The 13,840-nt window shown below is 41.4% G+C and overlaps 1 protein-coding gene across 6 annotated transcripts in view; it reads left to right on the top strand.

The window, feature by feature from the left end:
• Positions 1-13,840, top strand: part of LOC127571910 (coiled-coil domain-containing protein 9-like) — a 275,215-nt gene that overhangs the window by 141,360 nt on the left and 120,015 nt on the right. For 5 of the 6 annotated variants that reach the window (XR_007956525.1, XM_052018669.1, XM_052018676.1 and 2 more), the window contains one exon: positions 2,066-2,245. The exons of the other annotated variant lie outside the window; for it this stretch is intronic. Coding sequence is in view for 4 of the 5 variants with exons in the window: in XM_052018669.1 (XP_051874629.1) it covers positions 2,066-2,245 (180 nt within the window). In the remaining variant the exon portion in view is untranslated. The remainder of the gene's footprint in view (positions 1-2,065; positions 2,246-13,840) is intronic. 6 annotated transcript variants of the gene reach the window in all.

Consider the following 13,840-nt stretch of genomic DNA (forward strand, 5'->3'; position numbering starts at 1 on the left):
AGGATCAAATAGAGAATGAATAAAACCAGACAGATACCTGTCATTGACTGGCATTGAATTTGGAGACAGCAAAGTCACTCTCAACCCGATCGATCTTGCAAAGTCGTTCTGACAAACATTTGGGTATCTAAATTAGGAGAGCTGTTCATTGGCTTGTCAAGCAGCAGCCTGACGTGGATGTACTCACAGAGTCAGACTTAAATCATGTGCCAGACTCCTCCCTCACAATATCTGGCAGGGGATACCCAGCGGAGATGGTAGTACAGCGGTATACAGGTGGGAAGGAGCAGTCCTTGGAGTTGTCAGTGTCAACTCCAAACCCCTTGAAATATTATGGCATCAGGTCAAACATGGGCAAGGAAACCTCCACCTAATACTGCCTATTGGCCTCCAGCTCATCTGTGTTTCTTCATGTTGAACAACACTTAGAAGAAACTGGGAAATTAATGAGGACACAGTCATAGAGTGATAGAGTCATACATCATGGAAACAGGCCCTTTGGCCCAACTCGTCCGTTCTGACTGTGTTGTCCAGCAAGCTAGTCTCATCTGCCCGCTGGGTGGGGAATTTCAATATCCATCAGTATCATCAGTACTGACTGAACTGGCTGTGTCTTGGAGGACATAGGTGCCAGACACCATCTGAGGTAGGTGGTGAGCAAAGTAACTTGATGGATAAACCTACTTGGACTTGTCCTCATCAGTCTATCTGTGGCAGATGTATCTGACCGTGATTGCATCGGTGGAAGTGAGCACTGCACACTTGTAGTCAAGGTGGGACTTTATAATGCTAAATGATCAGACTCAGAACAGATCTGGGATCTCAGAATTGGGCTTCCGTGAAGCTCTGTGGACAACCACCAGCAACAGAAATGTATATCTCCACAATCTGTAAGCTTGTATCCAGGCATATCCCTCACTCTACCACTACTATCAAGCCAGAGGCTTGACCTGGTACAATCCTGCTCCTAGGAAATTGAGGGCAATGGAGATTGGCATGGATTTGATGAGGGCTTGAGCAGATCAGCCATAGTCATACTGAATGGCAGGGCAGACTTGTGGGGCCGAGTAATCTGCTCTTGCTCTTGTACTATTATGTAATAGGGAGTTCTGAAGGACGTGCCAAGAGCAGGATCTGGCATATCCAAATATGAGGAGCCTAGTAAAGCTGCAGCACAAGAATACCTACATGCTAAACCACATTGCCATTGATGGAGCTAAGCAATTGCTCAAGCAGTGGGTCAGACTGAAGTTCTTGCACTCCTAGCACACCTAATTGTGAACAGTGGGGAACAGTTAAATAGCTTACTGAAGGAAGGGACTTCAAGAATGACATGGGGACTTGGCCTGTAAGTGCTAGAGGTGAGCTTGAAGCATCAGCAACTGTGTTTGGCCAGTAGTGGCTGAATAGGTGATCCATCTTGGCTTCCTCCTGACTTCCCCACCATCACAGAACCAGTCCAGTCAATTTGAATCACTCCATAGGATACCAAGAAATGACTGAGAGCAGCTAATACATTAAAAATTTACGGAGCCAGACAATGTCCCAGCTGTGATACTGAAAATCTGCTCTCCAGAACTAGCTGCACCTCTAGCCAAGCTGTTCAAGTGCAGTTACAACACCGGTGTCTACCCAACAATGTGGAAAGACTCCCAGGTGAATCCTGTTTTTAAAAAGCAGGACAAAGCCAATCTGACTAATTACTGTGCAATTCATCTACTGTCAGTCATCAGCAAATTGATGGAGGGTGCCAATGACAGTGCCATCATTTGGCATTTACTCACTAATAATCTGCTTACCGCTACCCAGTTTGGGTTTTCCATGGTGTCTGGGCTACAGACCTCATCGCAGCATTGGACCAAAGAGCTGAATTTCAGAGGTGAGATGTTTGTGGTGCTGAAAGTAACAGACTTCCTCTGCCAAAAGAAATAATGAATTTTGAAGCTTTGCGTGATCTGAAAGTTTGCACGTGATGGTATTTGTTATTTAATATGCTCATAATTTGGCAAAATAACATAATAGGGATAGGAAATATTAAGAACTACTTTACCTCTTCTTTTATAAGGAAGGAAAAGTTGACAAGAATCCATTTAGAAATTTCCTGGATGATCGTCGGCGTACAGGTCCTTTGCCTGAGGGGGATAAAAAAGTGGGAAGTCGACGTAATGTTCGGAACTGGGGCGGCTCTGACTTTGAGATGGTAAAATCTGGTATTGAAAAGAAGCGCTGTGAGAAAGGGTGGCAGGTAAGTTAAAGCCAATGCACAAAAAAGCTGTGTAATGTGTTTTGTAGCTATGTATCTGGTGATTTCAAAGGTAAAGTTGTCTCAATGTTCTTCAAAAAAAAATTGTTGATTGTTATGCAGGATGCATGACATTTTTCTTTAATGAGAATTTGAACTATTGAATTGGAGAAATTACTACCATGTAGGGATCTGGAGAATTTCTAGAATTGTTCATTGCCATATTTTCACAAATTTTAAAGATAAATTTTATTGGATCTGGGCATATTATTGGTCTTGTTCTCCCAATTTCTTCTGAGAAACGAGCATAATTTAAAATTTTTGATATCAGGAACTTTTCAAACAGGAAACCATAGATGTAAACTCCCAGATATAACACGTTGTTACACTGATACACTCTGAAATAAAACAGGTCAGCTTGCAGCATTGGAGAGAGAAATGGGGTTAATGTTTCAGTTTGACCTGATTTCAGATTTACAAAATCTGCAGTATTTTACTCTTGGATTGACATACTTACCTTCCTATACAGCTTGTTCCCTTTAATTTTTCTTTATATCTTTTGTCTTTCCATCTTTTATATTTGTTATGCATACTAGTTTTGGATTTGTGGTGCTGCACAATGGGCAAATGGTTCTACCGAAGAGAATATTCTCCTGTAGTGCAAATTTTTACCCATAGGTTGAGGCACTCATGAAGTTTCTTCCTTCAGAACCAGTAACTGATAAAATTCCCCAACCGTTCAGATGCTTTGTTGAATATTCAGTAAACAATATTTCAACTGTTATGGAACACAGACTCTCAACTCAGACTAATAAATAAATGCAAACTAGTTTGTACATAAATCACAGCAATTTTATTCTTAAATTTGTAAACTGAAAGATTTAAAGCAAGAGTGTCACCAATAGAAATCTTGCCATCATTCTGCGAGGCGTGGCATAAATGTTTTATGCAACATGCTGAAATTTCTTGGGAATTATTTGTATTGATTGACCTGTAGCTTCTTGGAAATAGATTTTTTTAATGTATTCATTCACAGGATCTTGCTGACAATGACAGCACTTATTATCTTTGATTTTCCTTTAACTGAGGAGGCCGTTAAAAGTCAAGCTTCTACATTACATAAAGTTCTAAGTTACATATAGGCCAGACTGGGTAAACATGGCAGGTTTCTTTCCCTGAAGGTCAATAGTGAGCCTGATGGGTTTTTGCAACAATCTAGTACTTCCATGGTTAATGTTACTGAGCCTTGGTTTGAGTAAAATTTCCAGATTTATTTAATTACTTCATTCCCCAGCAGCCATGCTGGGATTCAAGCTTGTGTCTGTAGGTCAATGCCCCAGAACTCAGATTGCACGGTGGTAAGCTAGCCACTGCAAAATTGCAACCACTAAAAAAATGTTCCATTCCCAAGATGATGGTATTTGTCTGAGAGTGAATGTTCTTGTTAAAAATTTGTTTCATGTCTCTAGTACGTTAACTACATTTCAGTGTGGATAAGTCTGAAATCTGCTGAAGTGGGAATAAACTATGAACAATAATTTTTAAAATAGCGTTCAAACAGGTGAATATAGCATATGTTCTTTCATCTATTTAAACAAAGAAATTTCTTAGCAGCACATTATTATCCAGTCTGGTTTCTGCAGGGTTATGGTTGTGTTGCTGGCTAGTTTTGGATTTGTGCAGTATCAGTGGTGCCACACAGTTGGGAAATAATTCTGCTGAAAACTAGAGGCCAGGATTTATCATACAGAGAATGTAAGTTCATTTGATTTAGAATTAGAAGCATATGCATTGAAATTCATTTGCTAAATGTTTGATGCATTAAAAGGTTGTTTTGTGTACCCTCCGGTCTGAATCTGCCACAGTAAAACAAAATCACAATGGTGGTTCGCAACAAGTGTATACAGTGTTAGTGTAGTTTTGGCACCAGGGACCTCAATAAGCAATGAGCAGGATGTTTCCTGATGGTACATTGTGAATTTTATTCACCTGTCTTAGTTTGCCCTGCAGCAATCCTAGAAGGGCACCCTGAAGGCAAAAAATACCAGTCAGCTAGCAACCACAGACATTATGTTCACCATGAAGGAGAATATACATGGGAGAGGGAGAGAGCACCAAGTTTTTCAGGGAGAAATATTGCAATACAAGTGGATGAGATAAATGTCAGGAGGGCAGTTCCTGTTGGGAGGAAAGGAAGGCCTCTTGAATTTTGTGAGTGTTTGAATTCATGAATAACCATTAATGGAATAACATAGTTTGTACAGCTTGAGAAAATTGGCCTTAGTGATGCCCATGTTTTGGTTGCAGTGAGGATACGTAAGAATCCAAAATATTGTCTTTGGTATATTTCTAACTGGAAGTGTGCTGGGCATATATTTGTAAATGAGTTAGTTCCTGAACACCAAATGCAGGATGCAGACGGGCAGATCGCCACAGTTTGGAGCTCTGTGTTTCAACCTATGACCTTTCTTAACCTTGCACAGAATGTGATGTGAAGCAAATTGAAGCTACAAAAATATTGTGGCTACAGGAGCAGGTCAGAGGCTGAGTGTTCTGTGGTGACTGACACGCTAAAGACTTCGCATCACCTTCAAGGTGCAAGTCAGGTGAGATGAAATATCCAGCAGGTTCAAAGTAATCCACTTGATTGCACCAGACATAATGCTAAGCTTTCTTTCCCTCCACCATTGGCACTCATTGGCTGCAGTGTGTACCATTAACAAAATGCTCTGCATTTGTTTGCCCAGGCTGCTGTGCAGGCAGATTCCAAACTGTGAGCTCAACCACCAGGATAGATTAATGAAACAGATGCAATGAAACACCACCAGCTGCAGATGCTTCTGCAAGTTGCACACCATTCTGACTTGAAGTATATTGCAATTTCTTTAACATCACTGGGTCCAAATACTGGACTCCCCAGCAACACTGGGAGCACTTTCATCAGAAGGAGTGCAGGGATTCAAGGCAGCTCACCACCACCCTCACAAGATCAGTTCAGGATAGGCAATAAATGCTGGCCTTATCCGGTGATATCCAGGTCCTGAACAATGAATACTAAACAAACAGCACTCTCCAGCGCTAGTCATAGGGTTCATTAATTACTTGCAGATACTTTGCTAATTTATTTCTTCTGATATTTTGTATAGTTCTGTTGAGTTCCAGGTGCCTTCAATAGTTTGTAAAGTTTCAGGGCCATATATTAGTAGGCACGACGGATACTGAAGCACTTTATTGATGATTTCAAGGTTTCTGCACAAGCCAGTCATCTGCTGTCATGGGTGAATTAATATACTATGGACTTGTAGGCAATTGAGAGAGGCATTCTTGGATTCATCAAAGAGGTTATCACAGAAGTTGTACGCCTCTTGCAACCGCTGGTCTAACCTCTCACACTCTTTCAATTATAAAGAACTCAAAGTACACTACTTTTGCTGCCAATTTCTACCCTGCTATCACTTTCACATGCTCCAATTGTGGTTATTTCCTTTCTGGATCTCTCTCTGTCACCATCTCACCAGATAGGCTAGCAACAAACATCCATTACACACCCACAGACTCCCACAGTTATCTTGACTGTACTTCCTCCCATCCTGCCTCCTGTAAGTAACTTCATCTCTGTCGTATCTGCTCCAATCATGAGACTTTCTATACAGGTACCCCTGAGATATCTTCTTTCTGAACTGTGGTTTCCACTGTAGCACAGTTACAGAGCCCTTGACCACACCTCCCACACCTCTACTCTCAGCCACTCTCCTGGACAGAGCAAGGATGGAGTACCCCTGGCCCTTGCTTTCTGCCTACTAGCCTCCACCTTCAGTGGATCATCTTTTGCAATTTCTGGCACCTTTAGTGTAATTCCATCACCAGACCTGTCTCCCCTTTCAACATTCTGAAGGGACTCTTCCCTCATGATTCCCTCGTCTGCTCTTCTGTCTCTACCAACCACTCTCCTCCCACCACTTTCCCATGCAACCACAAGAGATACAAAACCTGTCCTAGTACCTCTTCCCACCCTCCAGGGAACCAAACTGTCCTTCCAGTGATTTAGTTACACTTCTTCCAACCTAGTGTCCTGCATTCAATGTTCACAATGTGGATTGGGATGACCACCTTGTGGAGCATTTGTGTTTAGTCCTCAGGGATGTTGCCAGCCACTTCAAATCTCCATCCCACTCCCATCTGACCTGTCTGACTGTGGCCTCCTGCACTGTTATAATGAGGCCCCACAAAGGCTTGAGGAACAGCATTTTCCACATGGGCACGTTGCAGTCTTCTGGGCTTGATATGGGGTTTAATAGCTTCAGGTAACTTTTTCGCTGTTTGTATCAGCACTAGCCAATTCTGCTGCTGGTCATTTGGAAAATAAAATGCAGAGTATTATCCAACTGGACAGAAACTGCAAATGGGTAGAGTACAAAGAGAGCTTAGTGCTCTTCTGCAGTTTTTTTGTTCCAAAGTCAAAGTCTAGTTTATTGTTATGTGCACAAGTAAATGTATGCACAGATGCAATGAAAAAATTACTTGCAGCAGCATCACAGGCACATAACATCAGATAAGCAGCATTCTCAAGAAAAACATAATTATATACAGTTTTTACAAGAAAGAACACAATTAGAATTTAAAAAAAACAGTCCATTTTAGTGCACATTTATCAAAGTGGTCATAGCTTTGCTAAACTGTAGTGATTAGGGTTGTGCAGGTTGGTTCAAGAACTGAATGGTTGAAGGAAAGTTGCTGTTATTGAACCCGGTGGTGTGGGACTTCAAGCTTCTGTACCTCCTCCCCAATGGTAGCTGCGAGAAGATGGCATGGCCCAGATGGTGGGGATCTTTGATGATGGATGCTGCCGCCTTGAGGCAGTGCCTTCTGTAGTTACTAACGATGGTGGGGAGGGATGTACCTGTGATATATTGGGGTGAGTCACCACTCAGTTAATACATAAAATATATATATAAGAATACAAAAGACAGTGTGTGGCCTTCTTTACATTCATAATGTTGTTCAGACCATTCCGTATTGTTATTAGACTTCTACATTAGTGTTAGCACATGCTATGTATGAGGCACCAATGCCACTCATCTGGCCCACTTAGCTGATACAAACTTCAAGTGCTGGAGAGACCTACACAGAGCTTAGCCACTCAATGTCTACTGGCAGCAGGACCTTAGACTGTAGCCCTTTCCCACAAAGCTTTTGTGTTGGCTTCACCGAAGTGCTTTTGTGCATGAAGCATAAAGTTAGCATGTAGGTGTAGCAGATGGTTAAGAAGGCAAGTAGCATATTGCAAAGGGGTTGGAGTTTAAAAATGGAGGAGTGTTGTTACAATTGTGTGGGGCATTGGTAAAGCTGCACCTGGAGTACTGCACACAGTTTTGAGATGTTTGAGATGTTTCCACCACTGGGAGAGTCTCAAACAAGGGGACACAGTTACAAGATTAGGGTGGGTCATTTAAAAATGAGGTGCATATGAATTTCTTCTTGCAGAGCTTGGTGAATCTCTAGAATTCTCAAGCCCAGAGCATTGTGAAGGCTGGGTCATTTGGGCTATTTAAAGAGTAGGTAGATAAGTTTTGAAAGATTGAGGCATTCAAGGGTTAGGCACAGAAGATGAGTTGAGGCTGGTGGCAGATCAGGCATGATCCAATTGAATGGCAGGGAAGGCTTGGGCCAGATACCTTATTCCTATTCCTCTGTTCTTGTGCTCATCTGTCTTAAATATTGGTTCAGTTTTCTCTCTCCATAAGCATAACCTGACCTGCTTAGCAGTACCTGCAGCTCAACATTTCAGTTTTTACATTCTTTTGGCATTTTCTCTCTCTAACTGCTCTCATTCATCCATCAACCAGGTACTTCTTCACATCTTATCCCATGGCAACCTGGTCTCACCCTCCCTTTTGACCTTTCAAACCTCCCCCACCTTCTGCAACTTAAAACTAACTTGTTTTCTCTTTCCCATTTCTGACAGAGGGTCTTCGACCTGAAGTATTAACTCTGTTTTCCTTTGCCACAGATACTGGCCTAACCTCATTAACAGTTGGAATTAATCATGAAACAAGAAGCGAGATCTGAGAATGAGCATTAGTGCATTATCAGAAAAAGGCATTTCTCCTGCAGTGTCTTTGCCTCAGCAATGGCCTCTCTTAAGATAACCAGCATCGTTCCTCCATCAGGATTGGAACAAACAGGCATGTGTTTCCTTTTACAATACATCATGGGCACATCCTTCCCCACCATTGGTAGTATTTACATGAGGAGCTGCCTCAAGAAGGCAACATCTATCATCAAAGATCCCCACCATTCGGGCCATGCCATCTTCTCGCAGCTACCATTGGGCAGGAGGTACAGGAACCTGAAGTCCCACACCACTAGGTTCAAGAACAGCTACTTCCCTTCAGCCTGCCAAACCCTAATCACTACCTCGGTATAGTCACACTATGACCGCTTTGCACTTCAATGGACCTTGACTTCTTGTTTCGTTTTGATTGTGTCCTTTCTTGTAAAATTGTGTATAATTTGTTTAATTTGTTTTTCTTGTGAATGCTGCTTATCTGATGCTATGTGCCTGTGATGCTGCTGCAAGTAAGTTTTTTATTGCACCTGTACATACATGTACTTGTGCATAGGACAATAAACTCGATTTTGACATCAGATAACCCCTGCTTCCTCTGGTTGTGTGTCACCTACTCCTGTAGGAGAACTTGTCATTAGTTGTTTAGCAATTTGTTTGGATGAAGTATCATGCATAGTAAATGACAGCAGTATGTGTAACCTGTGAGTTATGAGTCTGACTTACACTGAGTGTAGAAAGCTGAGCTGAAACATATGGATGTTAACCATGAGTTCCTATTTCAAAGAGACTGGTATATGAGGGTTGGCTGTGAGATAAATGATTGGTGATAGAAGGTGGCGATGGAGTTGGTTGGATAGAGTGTTGCAAAGTACATTCTCTGATCATGAATTTCCAGAACTATATCTGGTATTGGTATTGGTTTATTATTGTCACTTGTACCGTGAAAAGCTTGTCTTACAAACCGATCGTACAGGTCAATTCATTACACAGTACAGTTACATTGAGTTAGTACAGAGTGCATTGATGTAGTACAGGTAAAAACAATAACAGTACAGAGTAAATTGTCACAGCTACAGAGAAAGTTCAGTGCAATAAGGTGCAAGGTCACAACAAGGTAGAATCGTGAGGTCATAGTCCATCTCATTGTATAAGGGAACTGTTCAATAGTCTTATCACAGTGGGGTAGAAGCTGTCCTTAAGTCTGGTGGTATGTGCCCTCAGGCACCTGTATCTTCTACCCGATGGAAGAGGAGAGAAGAGAGAATGTCCCGGGTGGGTGGGGTCTTTGATTATGCTGGCTGCTACACCAAGACAACGAGAGATAAAGACAGAGTCCAGGATGGGAGGCTAGTGTCCGTGATGCACTGGGCTGTGTCCACAACCTCTCTGTAGTTTCTTGCGGTCCTGGGCAGAGCAGTTGCTGTACCAAGCCGTGATACATCCAGATAGGATGCTTTCTATGGTGCATCGATAAAAGTTGGTAAGAGTCAAAGGGGACAAACCAAATTTCTTTAGCCTCCTGAGGAAGTAGAGGTGCTGGTGAGCTTTCTTGGCTGTGCATCTATGTGATTTGACCAGACAAGCTGTTGGTGATGTTCACACCCAGGAACTTGAAGCTCTCAACCCTCTCGACCTCAGCACCATTGATGTAGACAAGTGAACGTACACTGTTCTTATAACTATTCTTTTGGCATTGACCACTGTGATCATTTCTTGACACTGCAATTTAAGCAAGTTCTTCTCTCTTCCTGGCTTAATAGGACATCTCTCCTCTATTGCATCCCTTCAACCAAGGCCTGGATATCAACATTCAAGTCCCTGGGTGGCCACACCCTCCCATAGTTGGCCATTCTTCACTCTTTGCCAGACTGGAATCGCCTGTAGAGCAAATCCCAGTATCCCAGCTACAATGCACTTCAAGAGAAGCAGGATACCTTTTAAGAAGTGAAGTGCAGCTTCAAGTGCTACTTATCAATGTGTTCTCTGCTGATGTACACCCAGTCTTCTCCTCAGACTGTCCATCTGGGTCTGGTCTAGTTTTGGTCTTGCAAGTTTTTGGCATCTGAGATGGCTGGTGAAGACAGTGTGGACCCACATACTTTGCTGCAGATGTGGCAGGTGCTATTTAGTGGCACAAGAGGGTGGGTAGTATGGGAGGTGGTGCGCTCCTTCATTCATTTATGCTGGGCTTCTGCATGCTCCTGATAAAGAAATTCAAGGTTCTCAGTGCCATTGTGCTCCGTGTCTATTGTGATCAGTCATGGATCTGGACAAGTCACTGACAATGTTCCCTGAAGAGTTTTCCCTGTTCTCGTCATGCTTTGATGGAGCCAAGGGTCTTTTTTCGGGAGTCTGGTGTCAGACATGCAAGCAACATGCCTGCTCATCAGAGCTGATTGAATGTAATGAGGGACCTGAATTCTAAGAATGTTTGCTGGGGAGAGGATGATGTATATTTATTTGCTTATCTTGCCAAGAGATTTGGACAACATTGGTGGTACCTCTCCAGTGCTTTGAGATGGGAACTGTATCTCAGGAGCATACAAGAGGATGGGGATCACTGCTGCCCCCTAGATCATGAGTTTTGTGCCAGCTTTGAGGTCTTCAAACAGTTTTTTCCTCAGATTGCTAAAGGCTGTGAATTTCATCAATTTCTTCCTTACTGAGAATTGGCTGCTGAGATGTGAATGGGGAATCCTGGCTGTACCCAGCAATCATAGTGAGCAGATTGCATTACACTTAATGGGTTTGGGTTAGTAGTGCATCACACTCCTTGTGGCTGTTTTCAGGGGCTAACCCCCAGTGATTTGTAAGATCTTTCATGGAACTCTATTTCCACATTTTACTGTAATGGGTGATGTGTACCATGAAATTGTAAAGCATGGAGTTATTGCTTATGGCTTACCGGATAAAGTGTACAGCAAAACTTTCGGTAGTCTGATGTACAGAAAATTAATGACATTGTTCTGGAACCCCAATGTGCCGATGGCTTGATTTAGATATAAGTGCCTCTGAAATCAATAACACAATCTTGCTAATCATTCTGTGATTGTCAAAACGGAGAGCTATTGTGCTATTCAGTTATTTAGCAGCTTGTGAACCAGCTGATCAAGCTTGTCCACAGAGGATGTGCCAGTGCAGCTGAGGAGAAATCTTGTGAAGCTGACTGAGTCTAGATGTTAGGATTGTTCCCTCTGCTGACAGACCAGAGACATTTCTCAGTTGGATCCTCATACTACACAGCTGCAGCTTTACATCCCTGGGCAGATGCAGTGTCAGGAGACTAAGGCTGGCCTGGCTAGCAGGCAGTTAAATCAGGCAGAACAACAGCAGCCTTTGCTATTCTGTTATAGAGGACTATTTCTGCTACTCCATCCATAGAAATAATTCTTCATTTACCTATTGGGACTTTTTTTTTCACCTCTTTGAGTAGAACTGCTTTTAAAATTTCTTCAGTTCCTTGGTCATAAGATCCTAATTTGCATGCAGTAACAAGGCCCTTTCCAGATGTATGCACAACCAGCAGGAGTTGTAAATAATGAGAAATGTAAGTTGTTATTTTAATGTTGCTAACTGAAGCTTCCACAAAAATTAAAAATGTTAAGACATTCATTGCTTTGGAAATCATAGCAGTTGGTTTTCATTTTATTTCTTTTCTGTGAATAAGTACATGAACATTGTTGCATATTCTGCAAAAGTTCAGAACATTATTATGGATAGTGTAGGATTTCTATCAATTTTCATACAGTGACTAAAATTGTAGAATTGAGTTTTTTTGATTTGTGTCAAATTCAAACCAGTGTGGAATTTAGGTACATGGTTGAAAAAACCATGTCAAAATAAGCTTTTGAATTCCAATTCCAGTTCTGCTGCTGTGGTGAAACTTAATGAAGGACACCTAGTTTAAGAGAAGAATATTAAACAGCATTGAGAGTGAAACTATAAGTACCATAGAGAAAAACTATACTAGTCATTTTACCTGATTTTTCACTGTAACATTCTGGTTTTAAATCCATATGTGCTTTCTGAAAAATCAGTTAGATTCAGTTGAAAGGTAATGAAAAAAGAAGGGTTTTGGACTGCTTGCTTGTTTTCTAACAATTTGTGAATTGTTACATTACTGAAGGGGCTATCAGCACTCAACCAGTACCATTGCACACAACAGAAGGATCCGTGACTTGGGTGAATGAACAGGAGAGACAGTAGCCTACAAAAGAATGAAAACTACTGCTCTTGGGTTTGCAGTTAGTGGGACAGCATGTCACAAGACTAATAATTACTTCCTGCTTGTGGCATATTACTCCAGTAACCAGATGGAAACCTCATGCTGTTCTTCTGTCCATTCAAAGAAGAAAAATAGTACTAAGATGATAATTACATTGTAGTATTTATTTCAGTGTAAATCCAGTAGTATGATGTCTGTGTTCTTATTAATGCACACATTGTCTTGAAACAAAAAATATTATAGAATCCTTTTGTTCCTTTTCATAACTTGTAGGTGATTATTAGGACCTTGGGGTGATTCTTTGGTTGTCCTTCTGTTGTGGTTGAGCCACTGGACAACAGTAGGGTTGCTCCTAATCACATATTTTCTTTAGCTTTGACAAGGCACATTTGTTGTCATTAGGCATTGGGATATTGGGACATTGAAGTAAGTGAAATGTGAATAGTGTTGTCTATTATTCTACCTTTTGGAAACTAGCAACAGTCTGGAGAACTCAGCATTTTACAGCCTTCCAAACTCAACATTGAGCTCAAATTTTTATAGTTAATTAGTATTTCCAGCATTTTAGCTTTCCCACATTCAAAGAGTATATTTACCTCTGGTGACATCAAGGAATCATTCTGCCCCGCCCCCCCCACCTCCCTCCATTTACATCAGACTGACTTGTCCTCTCACCTGCACTGTTTATTTCTTTTGTCATTAATCTCCACTGTCTCCCACCTTGTCATAAATCTTTTTTGTTTGCTCCTCCTCTTCCTTCTCCCTTTCTCAGCAGTTTTAAACATTTTTTGATTTGTTTCCTTATGAAAAGTTATGAACCTGAAATGTTAACTGTTTCTCTGTCCATAAATACTGTCTGATGTGCTGAGTTTTAACAGCATTCTCTGTTTCTGTTTCACCTTTCCAGCATCTTCAGTGATTTATGTTGTTTATTCATTTACAGGATGTCATTGCTGACATACACTAGTACTTACTGCCCATTCCTAATTGCCCTTGAGAAGATGATGGTGAGCTGCTACCTTGAAATGCTGCAGTAAATCTTGTTAATTGGATTAAGATTTACTGCAGAATGTTAGTGCTTAAAACCCAGAGTGATGTCCAAGTACAAGCTTTGAGGAAGTGCAACATTAATTATCATTGAGTGAATCCTTAAACTGATGCCTATCCATTCAAAGTCAAAGTCAAGTTTACTGTCATATGCACAAGTACACATATGCACAGGCGCAATGAAAAACTTACTTGCAGCATCACAGGCACATTGCATCATATAAGCAGCATTCACAAGAAAAACATAAATTAAACA

Source organism: Pristis pectinata, chromosome 1 (genome assembly GCF_009764475.1).
Source record: "Pristis pectinata isolate sPriPec2 chromosome 1, sPriPec2.1.pri, whole genome shotgun sequence".
In the NCBI taxonomy this organism is placed as follows: Eukaryota; Metazoa; Chordata; class Chondrichthyes; order Rhinopristiformes; family Pristidae; genus Pristis; species Pristis pectinata.